Source organism: Schistocerca nitens, chromosome 4 (genome assembly GCF_023898315.1).
Source record: "Schistocerca nitens isolate TAMUIC-IGC-003100 chromosome 4, iqSchNite1.1, whole genome shotgun sequence".
Lineage (NCBI taxonomy): Eukaryota > Metazoa > Arthropoda > Insecta > Orthoptera > Acrididae > Schistocerca > Schistocerca nitens.
Window position 1 is genome coordinate 611,122,288 of NC_064617.1, and position 17,869 is coordinate 611,140,156.

The 17,869-nt window shown below is 39.4% G+C and overlaps 1 protein-coding gene across 1 annotated transcript in view; it reads left to right on the forward strand.

Annotated features, from left to right (window-relative positions):
- The window catches only part of LOC126253155 (tropomyosin-like), a 293,413-nt gene extending 277,108 nt beyond the window's left edge, over window positions 1-16,305 (forward strand). Inside the window, exon 8 of the mRNA XM_049954313.1 lies at window positions 16,012-16,305. Coding sequence (XP_049810270.1) covers window positions 16,012-16,045 — 34 coding nt within the window. The 3' untranslated portion in view covers window positions 16,046-16,305. The remainder of the gene's footprint in view (window positions 1-16,011) is intronic.
- The last annotated feature ends 1,564 nt before the right edge of the window (window positions 16,306-17,869 follow it).

A 17,869-nucleotide genomic window follows, 5' to 3' on the forward strand; every position in this document is an offset into this window, starting at 1 on the left:
CGCAAAAGTATCAGTCTTTCCAGAGATGTTACATTTTGCCCCACTTCAAAATTCAATTATGATGATGAACTGGTTAAAGACATCCTCTCCTTCTCCCAGTCCCTACAATAGAAACACTTTTTGCCACCAACCTTACCAATCAGACTCAACAAAAGATCAAGTTGGAAAACTGACTGTCTAAGTTCACCCCCCATCCAAATATGATCCATCCCAAGTGCCCCTGTTAACTTCCCAGAATTTCTTAACCCCAAACCTTGCCTCACTGTCATAAAACTGATCCCGATCCTTTAATTATACCTGTTGACAGAGACTCCACCACTGCGGTTTTGAATTGTTAGTATTTCCTGGTAGCAGGACTCTGCCAACTGTCAGATTGTTCACCAACAAACCCTGCCACAGTGACCCCATTCCAGAAATCCAGCAAGATCTCCAGTCTCACCTCAGAACTTCAGGTCCATCCCAGAACCTCTCCCTGGAGTTTATCAGTCTCCTCTCCCCTACCACTCTCCACACTCACCTTACACATGCTTGCTAAGTCCCATTAACCCAACAACACAGAACATCTCATTGTGGCTGGTTACAGTGTCCCCACTTAGAGAATCTCTGGTCCCATAGACCAACACTTTTAGCTCGTTACCAACAACCTACCCTCCTATATAAAAGATACCAACCATTTCTTCTATTGACTCTCCTCAGTTCCTGTTTCTGTGCCACAAGGAGCTCTGCTTGTTAATTTTGATGCCATCTTCCTGTACACTAACATCCCTAATGCCCATGGCATTACTGCTACTGAACCCTACATTTCCCTGTGCCTGATGGATTCCAAAACTACAACCTTCTTCCTGGTCACCACGATCAACTACATCCGCACCCACAATTACGTCTCCTTTGAAGGCATCACCTACAAACAAATACAAAGTACAGAACTGGGCATCTTCATGGCATCATCCTAAGCCAACATATTCATGGGTCATGTAGAGGAATCCTTCCTAACCACCCAAAACCCCAAACCCCTCACATAGTCCACATCCATTTTTAACATCTTTGTTATCTGGATCAAGGGTGAAGACACCCTAGCCACATTCCACTAGAACCACAACACCCTCTCCCCCACTCACTTTAGCAGGTCCTCCTCAACTCAACAAGCCACCTTCCTCAATGCCAACCTCAACTTCAAAGATACCTACATCAACACCCCCGTCTATATCAAACTTACCAACCACCAGCAATTCCTCTTGTTTGAAAGCTGTGAGCCATTCCACACAGCCTAGCCACCTGTGGTAGTCATATATGTAGTGAAGAGTGGTCCCTGTCAAAATATACCAAGGGTATCACTGAATCCTTTCAGACAATAGTTATCCCTCCAAACTTGTACAAAACCAGATCTCACAGGCCTTATCCCTCCAGTCAACCACCACCTACCAAAGCTTCACCATCTAGCCACAGAGGAACATCCCCCTTATGACTCAGTACCACCCAGGACTGGAGCAACTGAACTGCATTCTCCACCAGGGTTGTGCCCTGAATTGAGGAATGTCCTACCCACTATCCTTCCTAATTGAGGAATGTCCTACCCACTATCTTTCAAAAATGGTTCAAATGGTTCTGAGCACTATGAGACCTAACTTCTAAGGTCATCAGTCCCCTAGAAATTAGAACTACTTAAAATTAACTAACCTAAGTACATCACACACATCCATGACCAAGGCAGGATTTGAACCTGCGACCGTAGAGGTTGCGCGGTTATAGACTGTAGCATCTAGAACCACTCGGCCACCCTGGCCAGCCCACTATCTTTCCCACCCCTCCCATAGTGGTGTTCTGCTGCTTACCAAATCTAAACAATATCCTAATCCACTCTCACACAACCCCTGCTCCCAAACCCCTTGCCTCATGGCTCATATCTCTGTGACAGACCTAGATGCAAGGTCTGTCTCATATGTCCTCCCACCACCATCTACTCCAGTCCGGTCACAAACATCACCTATCCTATAAAAGGCAGGACTCCCAGTTAAACCAGTCATGTGATCTACAAACTAAGCTGCAACAACTGTGCTGCCTTCTACACACATCACCTTGGTTCTGAGAGTTCCGGAACCTCTGCAGAAAATTGGAACAGAGATCAACATAAACATCATTTCCACTCTTTTTATTACTCATGAAAACCACACATTGCATGTTGTACCACCATACAGCAAGACGTCAGAGGTGGTGATCCAAATTGCTGTACACACCGGTACCTCTAATCCCCAGTAGGACATCCTCTTACATTTATGCCTGCTGGTATACATCGTGGCATACTATCCTCAAGTTCATCAAGGTAGTGTTGGTCCAGACTGTCCTACTCCTCAATGGCAATTTGGCACAGATCTCTCAGAGTGGTTGGTGGGTCATTTTGTCCATAAGCAGCCCTTTTCAATCCATCCCAAACGTATTCAATAGGCCTCATGTCTGGAGAACATGCTGGCCACTCTAGTCGAGCGATATCATCCTGAAGGAAGTGCCGGCCGGTGTGGCCGTGCGATTCTAGGTGCTTCAGTCTGGAACCGCGTGACCGCTACGGTTGCAGGTTTGAATCCTGCTTCTGGCATGGATGTGTGTGATGTCCTTAGGTTAGTTAGGTTTAAGTAGTTCTAAGTTCTAAGGGACTGATTACCACACATGTTAAGTCCCATAGTGCTCAGAGACATTTGAACCATTTGAACCTGAAGGAAGTCATTCACAAGATGTGCATGATGGGGGTGCGAAACATCATCCATGAAGACGAATGCATCGCCAATATGCTGCCAATATGGTTGCACCACCGGTCAGAGGATGGCATTCACATATTGTACAGATGTTACGTGCCTTCCATGACCACCAGCAGTGTATGTCGTACCCACATAATGCCACCCCAAAACAGCAGGGAACCTCCATCTTGCTGCACTCATTGGACAATGTGTCTAAGGCGTTCAGACTGATTGGGTTGCCTCCAAACACATCTCCAATGATTGTCTGTTTGAAGGCATATGCAACACTCGTAGGTGAAGAGAATATGATGCCAATCCTGAGCGGTCCATTCGACATGTTGCGCATCATGCAGCCTATTTCGCACAGTCTGAGTCATAACACAACATCCTCTGGCTGCACAAAAAGCATTATTCAACATGGTGGTGTTGCTTTCAGGGTTCCTCCAAGTCATAATCCATAGGTAACTGACATCCACTGCAGTAGTAGCCCTTGGGTGGCCTGAGCAAGGCATGTCATCAACAGTTACTGTCTCTCTGTATCTCCTCCATGTCTGAACAACATCGCTTTGGTTCACTCCAAGATGCCTGGACACTTTCCTTGTTGAGAGTCCTTCCTGGCACAAAGTAACAATGTGAACACAATCAAACCACAGTTTTGACCTTATAGGCATGGTTGAATTACAGACAACATGAACCGCGTATCTCCTTCCTGGTGGGACGACTGGAACTGATCGGCTGTCGGACCCCCTCCATCTAATAAGCACTGTTTGTGCATAGTTGTTTACATAATTTTACTTTCTTATGTAACGTTTTCCTTCTTTTCCTGCTTTCTTTGCGTGTGTGCTTCAGTTTTATTAGGTCTGTCTACATTTGTTCCTTTTAATGTGTGTCAGGGCGCTGATGACCTCGACGTTGAGTGCCCATAAGCCCCAACACACACACACACACACACACACACACACACACACACACACACACACACACACACACACAAACATCATTGGACGGGTTTAGTGACATCTGTGAACAGTCGAAGGGACTGTGTCTGTGCTACAATACCCACAGTCAATGATTATCCTCAGGAGTTGTGGGAACTGGGGTGATGCAAAACTTTTTTTGATGTGTGTATATGGGCTTGACAACCAACAAGCTGTTTGTTCTCATGAATATCCACCAACAAACTGGCCAAGAAACATCTGGACCACCCAGTTGCTGAGCATACTGTGCAACAGAACATTCTTTAATCCAATGACTGCTTCACAGCCTGTGCCATAGGATCCTTCCTACTAATAGCAACTTTTCTGAATTGCAGATGTGGGAACTCTCCCTGTAATATATCCTACATTCCCATAACCCTCCTGACTTCAACCTTTGTTGGTCACTACCCTTTAGCCACCTACCCCTTTCCCCGTTTCCACTCAACACAGACAATCTTATATTCCACCAACACACCCACAGTCTTTTCACTTCTCTCTGTCTCTCTCTCTCTCTCTCTCTCTCTCTCTCTCACTCTCTCTCTCTCACTCTCTCTCTTACTGTCCTCTTGCCCTAAACCTACCATGTTAGCCCTCACCCATTCCTTCCAAGCCTCCTTCTTAACCCCATCTTAACCCCAGTCTGCTTTTAGCAGCCAGAGACAGTAATCATGTGTGTGTGAATTGAGTTTCCAACAGTGTGTGTATGCATGTTTCTAATTCAGAAGAAGGGCTTATGGCCAGAAGCTTACTTGTTTAGCGGCCTTTTTGTTGTACCTTCTGTAACTCAGCATCTCCACTATATCATGAGAACCAATATCTGCTTTTCATAACGTTGTTGAAAATGTTTATAGGGAAATCAATGGCTGTAACTTTATAACAACAAGCAACCATAGTTCTAGGACTTCAACTATAGCAAGTTACTGTGAAAATTTTAGTTTTAGGAATGCTTTAACATACTTAATGTTTAGCATGTGTGAATGCAAATGAGGTGTCACAGTTGCTAGAAATGTGTTTTTTTTTTTTTTAATCAGTGTGTGATAATAGTACTAAACTGTCAAGTGATACTACTAGGGTTTGCTAATGAATCAATGACATTAACTGAAACAAATGAAAATGAGAATCTGGCAACAAACAATGAACAACTGTAGTGAAGGTAAACACAGGGAGTCGCAAACACTTTTTGTAACATGGCTGTGGCAAGCCCGCACGCTATTGCAGTGTTATTTCAGATATTTCAATGTCTGTACTGCATGTTTTCCTCTAACTTACCTGTTTAATAATGTAAAGAAAGTTCTGGTTGAGAATTACAAAGTATTCAGGAATAAAGGAGGTGACTCACCGAAAGGCAGAAGTGGTGCATCATCAACAGGTACATGAACAAGAGGTACAGAGCTTTGCTAACTTTTGGAATTAAATTACTTTTTCACACACATGCACACACACACACACACACACACACACACACACGCACACACACACACACGACACACACACACACACACACATACACACTCAGTCGCTCACACACGTGTTGTGTGTGTGTGTGTATGTGTGTGTGTGTGTGTGTGTGTGTGTGTGAGCACCTTTCTTCTGTAAGCTTGAAAAAGGAATTTAATTCCAAAAGCTAGCAAAGCTCTGTACCTTTCATCTGTGTACCTGTCGATGACACAGGACTTCTGCCTTTTGATGAGTTGTCTCCTTTATTCCTGAATAATTCATAACTTACCTGTTTATCATTTACAAATTATCATCTACTGTCATACAGATGTGTTAAGTTAAAGTGATGATCTCACAGTGACAACACAAATTATATTGAAATGTACATGCTAAAAATTAAAAACTGTCAAGGATTTTGAAACAGATAGTATTTATTATTGGTTCTGCTAAGAAACTTCTGCAAGATGAAATCATGTTTACTGTATTTTGAAGATTTTTGCTACATAAGAAATTTAAGAAATTTATATGAACAAAAAAATCAGTAGAAGAATTTTTATGCTTTTTTCAAGTATAATATATTTTTTATCTAATTTGTGTACACAAAGTTATACTGTACTGTGTATTTGCTACTTTTAAATAGTAGGAGCTGAACAGATCTATATAAACTACTGATATTTTGTGAGTTGAATGTCAGACTGAAGATAATTTTTTTGCTCTCATATTGTTGTTATAGACAGCAGCCATTTTTGATAGTATAAAAAAATATCAAAATTTCTAGTGTGGCACTGGACTCGCATTCGGGAGGACGACGGGTCAATCCTGTGGCCGAACATCCTGATTTAGGTTTTCCATGATTTCACTAAATCGCTCCAGGCTAATGCCGGGATGGTTCCTTTGAAAGGGCACAGCTGACTTCCTTCCCTGTCCTTCCCTAACCCAATGAGACCGATGATCTTGCTGTCTGGTCTCCTCCCTCAAAACAACCCAACCAATCTAGTGAGTGGAAAATGGTGAAGTGAAATGAAATGTTAGATCTGTCATTGCAAGCTGTGACAGATGTATATCTATACTTGTTGTTGAGAGAAAAAGCTTACTAGAGGAAGACAATTATCACATCAGAAGGAATATGAGTACACTGGGATGTTTAAAAAGAATTAGTTGCATTGTAATGTGTTTCTTGGTTCAAAGTATATGCTGTGTTGTCCTGAGTGACGTATGTGAGTTACCTGCAGAGCATTATTCAACTGGGAGAAATATGATGATATTTAGGACACTTTGGAGATATTATGTTATGAAGAAATATTTTTTTGTGGTATATATGAGGTACAGTGGTGAGATTCATAAAGGTTATGGGGTATACTGAGATGAAGTTTGTGATATATTCTCCGGTGATAAAAGTTATTACAGTGATAATAGGTCAAGGATGTGTTAGGGACTTGCTGATGATCTGTTTTGTAATTTATATTATTCTTGTTTATGGTAGAAGCTATGTATTGTTTTGAGAAATGACTGAAGTGAGGTTATGGCATTTGTTGAGGTCTTTGGTTATATTCATGAGCTACTGAAATGCTTACCATGTGTCAAACTCCTAAAATACACAAGGAGGGCATGCCCCTACATCCAATTGTCAGTAATATTGGGGCACCGACGTACACAACAGCCAAGTACTTGAAAGGTCTCCTGTCTCCGTATGTGGGGAAATGTATTCACCACATCCACAATTCAGAAGATTTCCTGCAACGCCTCAAGCAACTGCACATCACAGATTTGGACATCATGGTTAGTTTTGATGTGGTATTGCTGTTCACCAGGGTCCCACTGAAGGACTCACTAGAACTGATTGCAGAGAAATTTGATGGTGCTCTGTTGGACCTGTTCAGTCATACACTGACATCCACGTATTTCCTGTACGGAAACCAATATTACGAGCAAACTGAAGGTGTAGCTATGGGCAGCCCACTGTCCCCTGTGGTTGCCAACATGTTTATGGAGAGTTTTGAGGAGAGGGCATTGGAGAAAGCCACATTTAAACCAACATGCTTCTTTAGGTATGTGGATGACACCTTCGTGATCTGGCCACATGGGATGGACAGGCTCAATGAGTTTCTCGAACATCTTAACTCATGCCACCCTAATATCAAGTTCACCATGGAACTGGAGAAGAATGGCCAGCTGCCATTTCTGGATGTACTAGTCCAGAGGAAAGCAGATGGATCAATTGGCCACAGTGTGTACCAAAAACCAACACACACTGATTTATATCTGCAGGCCAGCAGCTGTCACCACCCTGCACAGAAGAATGGGGTTCTGAAGACTTTGGTCCACAGAGCACATGCCCTGTCAGACCAAGAGAATCTACCTATAGAGATAGAACGTCTCAAAACAGTTTTCTCCAAGAATGGATACACGGACAGACAAATTGAGAAGGCACTCCAACCAGCCACTATACCACAGTTTCCTGAAGAAGACCAAGATGAAGCAAAGAAGGTGGCATATCTGCCCTATGCTGGCTCTATTTCTGCCAGAATCAGTAGGATCCTCCGTAAACACAATATCAAGTGTGTTATCTGTCCATCCAACAAGATCGGGGGACTGCTGGCGAGTGTCAAAGACAACCTGGGGTTACGAAAACCAGGGATTTACAATATACCTTGTCAATGTGGCATGTCCTACATTGGCCAGACGACAAGAATTGTGGAGATCAGGTGCAAAGAACATCAGAGGCACACTAGATTAAGACAGGTGACTAAGTCAGCCATAGCTGAACACTGTCTAGAACTAGATCATGCCATGAAGTATGAGACTCTAGCACAAACACCCAGATTTTGGGACAGTGTTATAAGAGAATCGATAGAAATAAAAATGGCTTATGAACCGTGACACAGGGTACCAGCTAAGCAGAGCCTGGGATCCGGCTCTGGAATTGTTAAAGGAGCAACGGGGCCAGCTGCAACACTACACAAACAGAAGAACCAGAGACTTCCAGGCGCACCAGACTGAAGATGGAACACCCAGAAGTGGGACTGGTGGTCGCAGACAGCAGAGGGAACATCCAGAGCCGCAGCGGAAGAAAAACGGAGCGGCAACACTCCAACAGGTCATGGTGAGTGGGCGCAGACCGCAGGCGGAACGCTTGGTACCCCAGACCGTAGATGAAACCCCCAGGAGTGGGTTTGGTGGGCGCGGACCGCAGAGGGAACACCTAGAACCGCAGCGGATGGAAAACGGGGCAGCAACACTCCAGCAGGTCGCAGGGAATGGGCGCGGACCACAGAGGAAGCGCCTGCAGCCGTTGGTGGAGGGGGAAGGCCATAGGCATAAATACTGGACCAGGTCCACTCGAGGAGCAGTCTCAGGTCACACCTGATGTAGGTTACGAGCTACATGACCAAAATATCGTGCAAGTATGACGCTGATATCCGGCAGAACACCCGACAACCCAAGATGTTGTATGTAATTTGTTTGTTGTTTGTATATGTTTGTCAATTTATTATGTGTATGTGTTGTTATGTGTTACGTGTAATCAAATGACAAATCCTATATCACATGTGTGATCTATTGGATGCTAAATAAATAAATTTGATACAGGTTAGAGACTGAAGATGGTTACTTTGAATTTTATATTTATGGGAGTAATTAACTTACTGAAATCATTTCTATTCAAGCAAAGTATATTTCTTACTGACTTATTAAGCTACCAAGTATCATTTGTTAATATGCTTGGGAGAAATGTGTGAAATTGTTGCATAAATGTAAGTTGAAAGAAGGTGGAGAGAACGGGTTTCCTATGCCATGTTTTTACTGTTTTTCAAAGGACTTCCTGGCTTTTTGGTCAGAAGTCGGGAAGTTTAAGGGTGGCAAGGGTGATGACATACCTCACTGGAATGAGAGCTAGAAGGCTACACATATTATTGATTTTTTGTATGATTTTCATACATATGCCTTTAGTCTGTATTATTTATTTCTGGAGTAGCAAATTAAGTCACTACTCAGCAATCCTCATTTGATTGCCTGAAAAAACTGTTCAGTGGTGTACATAAAATTTCAGTGGGAGGTGGGGCACAGAATTTGTAAATATTACAGTAAAGTGATGGTTGATGATTAGGTCAGTTAAAAATTAAACATACTGAGTCCACTAAATATGATATACATCTTTTAGTTAACAGAGAATATTTTTATCTTGTTGAAATGTAGTTATGATTGTATGCTATGTGTAAAATATATTCTTACATTATGTAAAGAAACTTGAGAATTTTTCACCATTTGTATAAGCTATGTTGTAATCACCTATGACACTCACACCTATTTTAAATCCTCATTTGCTCATGAACAATTTTTCTTTTCATTGTAACATACTATTCTAATATACTAATTATAAGATGAACATAGTTTCAGAAACATATGGCTTATACTGCTGAAAAGATGAAACTGGAGGAAGGAACACGTTAAGGCAACTCGAGAACTAATGTGAGTGCTGAACCCAAAGAAGGAACACATGGCATATAAGGTTAAGGAAATCATTACTGTAGATAACAAGTGGGCTAAACTGAATGATTTATTAAAGAAAACAATTATACCTGTTACTAAAAGCTTGTGAACCAGTTGTTATTTGAATAGTATAGACTTGTGGCCAAAGAGTGAAGAAAAGTTTTGAAGAAAGGAACTCATAATTATTTTTGCAATTTTCTTCATTTTATTTGTATTAACTTGGGTGAATATAAGAGAACAGTAATTGCATGAAGAATGATTTGAAAAATGGAGAATCACAATAATGATTTCACACAAGCAAGTTCTGATGTAAGACAAAGATTAGTAATTTCTGCACTACTTCACAGTGATAAATGTCTAAATATTTCATTATGCAACTGCTAAGTTAAAACAAAAAAAAAATTTCAACCATTTTATGGTCAAAAGTCACTAATCTTTATTAGTTATACTAAAACTCATTTAAAATTCAGAGTATCAGAGTAAAAATATTCAATTAAGTCCATGGGATAAATAATATTATTGTAAAATACTTGTGTTCCATAGGTCCACACAATCCCATATTTCATTATGCATGGTGTTGTGTGTGGGGTGGGAGGTATTGAACTAAATCTATAATTTTGTAACATCTGTTCATCAGTAGGTGTTGATACAGCTGTGTCAAATGAACCATTCCATAACAATCATATCCTAATGATGTTTCTTGGTAATTGCAAAACATATTTTCATTATGGGAGTGGGACAGTTATGACATCTGGCAACTATCACTTAAAATTTCATTATCATATATTTTTTCCATATATTTTGAAAATATGTTTGTTTATATTTTCACTCTGCCTCTGAAAATCTTAATAATACTGTGAAATCAGTTTTGTTTTCGTTTGTCAGATACATGCAGATAAACTTGTTGTTGACAATATACAAGTTACTAAAAATTCACTACACAAATTATATTTGAGATCAGCTAATCATTTATGTTTTACAAAATGTGTTCGTGACTCAAATAATATATTATACAAAAAGGTTACCTCAATCTGACTGCACTGACATCTTTGAAGTAGAGAAATGTAACATCTTTGTTAACTTCATAATTTCTGGAAAGTTAGCTGGAACAGGATCTATGTTAAAGGTTCATGGAGGACAGACATGGGTAGTGAAGTGTGGAACTCATCTTCACTGTAATTAACAAAAATATATTAATTAAAATGCATTGATGTTTGAAATTGTTCTATTCAAGAAATTTTCTGATTTGATTGCAGCAGCATATATTAGTATGAGGTTTAGGAAGTGTTTCATTCAAGAATATTAATAATGTATCCCGTCTCATTGTTTTTAAAGTAAGCAGAATCTTACTATTGACATAATTGTTTCATAAATGTGCTACAAAGTAAAATCACAATCAGGGAAAATATTTTTTTGAACCTTGCCAAATCCATGGCCTCCACAAAGATCAAATCACACTTTTTTACAAGGCAGGGACCTGAGCCATGACCTAAGACAACAAGAATATCAAGATGAGTTTAATTGTTTAGCTCCTGTATATCGCAACAGACAAAAAGGCACTGCCCATCTACAACTTCTCTTCTCAAATCGACCTGCACATATTTCTATGTCTGTTACTTCAGACAGCAATGTCATAAAAAACTAATTTAGTGTTTGGTTAATTGTCTGGGTGATTATTAGACTATGGGGACATGATTGTTTAGAACAGTGTATTTGTTTGTGATGTAATTGGCACTGTGCATTCTGAAAAATAGTCACCACAGGACAAGGTAGGTTGTGGAGATAACTGAGCCATGGACGGAAGCCTGAGTACAAGGCATCTGTGAGCAGGTAACTGGATTACTAACAGTGATGTAACAATTGATGTAGTAAGTAGCAATAAAGCGTTGGTGAGCAGAGTGAGGGAAAAATAGGTGGGTAGCAATTACTATGAAAATTTAAAAATGAATAAAAATAATATGTTGTAAAAGATACATTTCAGTTTGGAAGAGAGAATGGTGTCTGTAACTGGAATACTAGCAAAAGAAAAGAAAAAGACTTTCATTATTCTTAAGTAAACTTAAGTTGAGCCCAAAAAGGGTGAATAATGCCTGATAGCAAAGCTAGATTTTAAAGTGAGATGAGAAATTTCTTCTGCTCTCTATTCCATAGAATTTTTATTTAGAAATTTCTCTTGACTTTTTTTATTTTGACTAAATATTGTCTTCTCTAATGTGAACTTGTCTATACACGCTCAACATGCAACCATTTTAAAATACCAATTAAGATAATATTTTGTGAAAATCATTATGAATATCATGCAAAGTGATCCATAGAATGTATACCCAATTACTGCACAGTAGTGATAAAAGTGTTTACATGTGAGACTTGTGTGTGTATGTGTGTGGTGCCTGCTTGTGTGAATGTGTGTTTTCCCTCCTGAAGAATACTGTAAAGTAGTAGACACAATGGTTCATGGTTTTAATCTTATCTCAGAGACAGAAAGCATAGACTGTATGTTCCATATTGATCAGATTACAACAGGTGCTTAGAATCTGGAATGTTAGTGGTGTACCGCAGTGTTCTGATTGTGTCCGCTGTTGTTCCTGATGTAGGCCTACATAAATGATCTCCCAATTACAGTTTCATAAGATATAAATTGGGACTTTTTTGCAATTTATACAAATATGGGAATATAAAATAGTAACAGTCACCCTATAGATGGGGGGGGGGGGGGGGACTGTTAAGAATTGGCACTTTCCCCCTCCTGGAATTTGCCCATATTCTTTTTATTAATTATAGAATTTTCACAAATTATGTAATCACTGCAGAGCATGATGGCTCTAGTAATGACTATGTAGCTTGGATTGTATGGCTGGCTGGCTGTCCACGTGAAGCTATACTGATTTGTTTATGCAGTCATGGATTTCACACCATTCTGCAGTTGAAATGGATGTGAAGCATTACAGAACTGTGCTTAAATAGTGTTCTTAATCTTTCCTCCCTGGCTTCCTTGTTTTAACCTTATCATGCTGGCTTGTGGCTGCCATCCATCCCCAGTTTTCATAAGGATTCCTCATACCTTATCCTTCCTCACAAGGAAATGTAAGCAATAGACTAATTAGTAATAGTAGTGCTAGTAATTATAAGTGATAATAGTAATGTTAATCATCCATAGATTTATTTTAGAATGACATTTGTTGTTTTATGGTTTTAGAGTATAAGAACAAATAGAGAAAAATATACAAGGGGATTACCCCTCCCCCCCCCCCTCCCCACCACAAACAAAAATCCTTATCCCCTTTAAAATACTCTCCATTACAACTAATGCATTTTTTTTCCAAATTGATGTCATTTCACGCCCCTCTTCATGTGTGGAAATTACAAAAAGTAGCATGGAGCCAGGTCAAGCAAGTAAGGTGTGTGGGGCAGCAGAACCATGCCATTTTTAGCCAAAAACTAAGAGAGATGGCTGTGTGTGCAGGTGACTTGTCATGATTGAAGAACCAATCTACTGCCTACCACAAATTTGCTGAACCAAGTTCCAAGATATTCCACTAATCTCTGACAGTTGATCAATTATCTGTCAATGGTGTATGAGTAAGAGTTCTCGAATATTTTCAATATTTTCGTCAGTTTGGGCAGCTGATGGATCTCCAAAATGAGGTTTGTCATCAATCTACATGTCACCATTTTTAAATTGAGCAAACCACTCATACATTTGAGTTTTTCCCATAGCATCATCTTGGTAAGCTGTTTCCAGCATTAAAACAGAATTTTTACTGAGCAGAAAATGAAATTTCACAGCTGCACATTGTACACTTAAACTTGCCATCATAAAAAACAAAGCAAGAACAAAACAGCACTAGTAAAAATAACCACTGCAGATGAACAGAACAAGCCAGATCAACAACAGAGGCAGTACTGAACTGGTAATGAGTTGTGCTATACACACCTAGCAGCAGAAATGTGTACTACACAACCTCCACCCAAGGCAATGGTATTCTATTTTTCTTTTAATCCCTCATAATCCCACCACAGTGGCCAGAGAGAGTCATCATGTGTGTGTGTTGTGATTGCATAATATGTGTGTGTTGTCTACTTTTGGAAGAAAGCATTTTGGCCAAAAGCTCAAACATGTAGCAATCTTTTTGCTATGGCTGTCTGCAGTGCAACTTCCCTGCTATATGGTGAGTAGCAGTCTATCCTTCTCATAATATTGACTTTATTCCCTCCTGAATTTTCCATTTAATTTGTCCATATATATAGGCATACTGATAAATCTGGTTTGGGAAGTATGGCAGCTATCACCTTTTAATAGGAATGATCCTGGTATTTGCCTGAAGTAATTTAGGGAAACCACCAAACACCTAAATCAGGACAGTTGAATGGCAATTGATCCTCCATTTTCCTGAACATAAGGCAGTCTTTGGTGAACATTCCTGTGCGTGGGCCTCCTGCAGTAGGTGGCAGACCCATGCACCCATGCTGACTGCTATTCATCAGCAACAAAGGATGGAATTTGCACACCAATATCACAACTGGATCTTCACTGAGTGGCAACAGGTGACCTTTTCTCATGAGTCATGTTTTATGTGTCCATCTAGCAGATGGCCATTGTCATCTATGGCATGAAACATCTGTAAGCAAACACCCTGCAAAACTTATCAGATGGTTCCACATCAGAGGAGGGAGCTTTATTGTCTGGCGAATATTTTTGAGTCATTCCCTGGGTGATCTCATTATTCTGGATGGCACACTGGATCAGCACAAGTATACATCTATCCTTGGAGACCATGTCAATATCTATGTTAAAATTTGTTTTTCCTCGGCATGATAGCATCTACCAGCAGAACAATGCAGCCCTGTCACACAGCTCACAATGTAAATGCATGGTTCGAAGAGCACCAAGATGAGTTTACCATACTTTCGTAGCCACCAAACTCTCCACATTTAAACCCAGTCAAGAATCTTTGGGATGATCCCAGCTGGGCTGTATGCACCATGGAATCTTAGCTGAAATATCTAGCCTAGCTAAGTAGGTCATTGGAGTTTGCTTAGTTCCACATCCCCTTTGGTACTTTGCAGAGCCTCTCCCTCAGTGACTCTCTTCCTGCTTGGCTTGCAGTCGTCCCCATTGATAACTGTGGTTATTCATGCTTTTGACAGGAGGTCACATTGATGTAGCTGAATAGTGTATCATTATCAATCACTGCATGTACTGCATACACACAATATGCACATTATTTCATAATGTAACACTACTGATACTATCAGGAGAGAATAGGACCATAGAGATGGTGTTTGGCTTCCATTTTGTGTACTGTAAGTTGCCATTTTCTTGCCTGAAAAATATAATCAATGCCTGTCCATAATGAGTGAGAAGAGGAGAAGGTGTTGATACTATACATTGGAGCACTTTGGGAGTAAGGTTTTCCAGTTCAAAGAAAAAAGAAAAATAGCACAAAATTGCTGTATGAAATGAGCAAGATATTTAATATTGTTGTTATTTTTTACTTGTGTTACTTTTCTTACCAAACTCATATTCTGTATTTTATTAGTGGTCATTCACTGTACAGAATGTACTGCTCAATAGCTACTTTTTTGCTACTGTCTTGTGGTATGTTTGTGTTACTATGCAATTAAGTCTCCTTCAGTACATTATTGCACATTTTATTCCTTTGTAGAAAATACAGTGCAGAATTTCATGTATACTCTGTTATGGTAAATGTAGATTCAGTCTGTATCTTGTACTGTGGTCATGGAGAGAGCTGTTAGTTTAATAATCATCAAGGCTACTTTTGATGTGTATAATAAATTGATAAATTCACTCACATGATACAGTAAGTATCCTCATTGTTTTGAATATATGTTTAAACTGAGCCTGATTTCTATACTTGGTTATTAGTCTTAATGGGGTTTTTTGTTGTTTGAAAACTGTGTTAATGATTGTACATTTGTTCCACAGAAAAGAATTCCATAACCAAGAATTTAGCAGGCATATGGATATTATATAATTAAAAGACACTGTCCTTTATGGCTGTTATGTCCTGATGACTGGACTGTATGTGTCTGACTTAACCTAGAACTATCCTACCCCACCCTAACTTGACATATTAATGACATTTTATTTCCAAGTGTCTTTTTGTGTTTGCACCACTTCAGCTGAGAATCAGTATTCATTTCTAGGGATTTTGTGTATGTTATGCAGTCAGTAAGGTACCATCTGCACTTAATGTAATAGTGTCTTTTTTTTCTCTTGAAACTGACATTTATGGTGTTTGTTTTCTTTGTGATCAGCGTAACCTTAAGTGAAAAAAATTCCTTGCTTTATCTGCAAGGAGTTCTCTTTTTTTCTTGGTGACTGTGTAGTGACTCGAAAATTTCGGTGAAAATTATAGAGACACTCGGCCTTCTACCATCTCAAACACCTGATATTTTAAAAGTAAGTAAGAGAGCAGATACATTTCTACTGCGCCACTGGATTCTGTGTGCAGGTTGGAAGTTTGAAATGAGAAGACAATAAGAGGGGCAGTCGAATGATGCCGACAAGTGTTTCCGCAAGAGCCACGGACACTGTGAGAGAGGACATGGAGTAATAAATGCTATTCTTTGCTGTGTTAGTGAATGCAATTGTTGGGAAAAAAAGGAAAAGAAAAGAAAAACAAACATTTGACTATAGATTTTAGCTCTTAAAGAAGCAAGATGCATGGGACTTCTATAAATTATTTGGTTGTTAAAACCTGGCAATTGTGATTATATTTAATTATATCTAATGGGTGTCAGTGTAGTTGACTTGCAAGAGTTTGTATTCTTATATGAAACTTGTGGAAAGGAAAATACATCTGAGCTGAACTGAAAGTATGAGAGTACTGAGTTATTTCAAGTGAGAGAGATAGTAAATTTTTGGTTCCTCCAACCAGCATTATTTCTTCGGAGAAGAAGTTATGGAGATTGATGCAGCCACATATCAAGAGAAGAGAATTGGCTAAACATTTCAAGTAAGTCAACTGTAGTAACAGAAGTGTGAAGTTCGCAATACAGTTTTGCACCACTTCTCTTGTGGCCGAAACCATTAGAACTGTCATAAGCAAAGAGAATTTTTTCCCCATGGCTAGCACTACAAGGGGAGTCATTTATTAATATCAGGAATAGTACTGATATTAATATGCTACCTCTAGGAACCACTGTATTAATGTATTTTGGTTCTAATTAGTGTTTCACTATGAGCTTAGCCTTATTTGAGGTGTTTCTTACCTCTGTTCTTTGTACCCCATCTGCTAGATATGATCATTACCAGTTACCAGCTGTGCCTCATATCACATTTTCAACACTAACAATAGCCTTAGGAAGATCTGTTTGTCTGTGGACAAAGAAGACTAATGATTGCTTGCTAATTACAGATTCACTTGTACATGTCATAGGTACTGTAGCGGACTTTGAATAACACAGCTGCAGGAAACAAATACAGCAGCTGAAAAAAGAAAATGCCAGTTTCTGTACTAGAAGAGAAGGAAAGAATTGATGTATTTCAAGTTCAAAAATATGTAATGTTTATAAATTGAGACCACCTCAAACTCTAAGGGCCAATTTGAGGGTAGTTTTCAGGAACTGTCCACATTCATCTTGCTACTGCAATGTTCCCTGTATATGTTCTTTGATTTGAGTCTGACGATTACTTGTAGTTCTGAATTTCTGCATCTGGAATGTATTTGTGTTTTTCACTGTGTCAGTACAGTTCTATTGGATATTAGTACTGTTGTGTTCTTGGTTTATGCTGAAATTAGAATCTTCACAATTGTATGAAACATTCATAAATTAAGTTGAATAGTTTCTTCTATAACAGTCTTCATATATTGTTCCATGAATTTACAACTGCTGTAATACTAGACTTGGGATTACAGGAAACACCACATAAGAGTGTATATGTCTGTTTTACAGATTGTTACATGAATGAAACAATGTCCTAAACCTTCTTCAGCTTGTGCATGTATCTTTCACAGTATTGTTACATTGAAGGCATATACTATGGGATTTTTGCACTACTTCAACTTGGGATGATAATGCATGGAGTGCACACAAATGCCTACACAGTTAGGGAGAAGTGTCCTAAAATGACATAGTCTGGGAAAATGACTTATCTTGTTTCTTTTAACTGCGACGATGTGTGGCGTTTTATGGCACAAGGGTATGTTCTCGTGTTGGTGACATTGTTACATGTGAAATGGTCAGGTCATTTGTTTAGATGTTTGTGTGTTA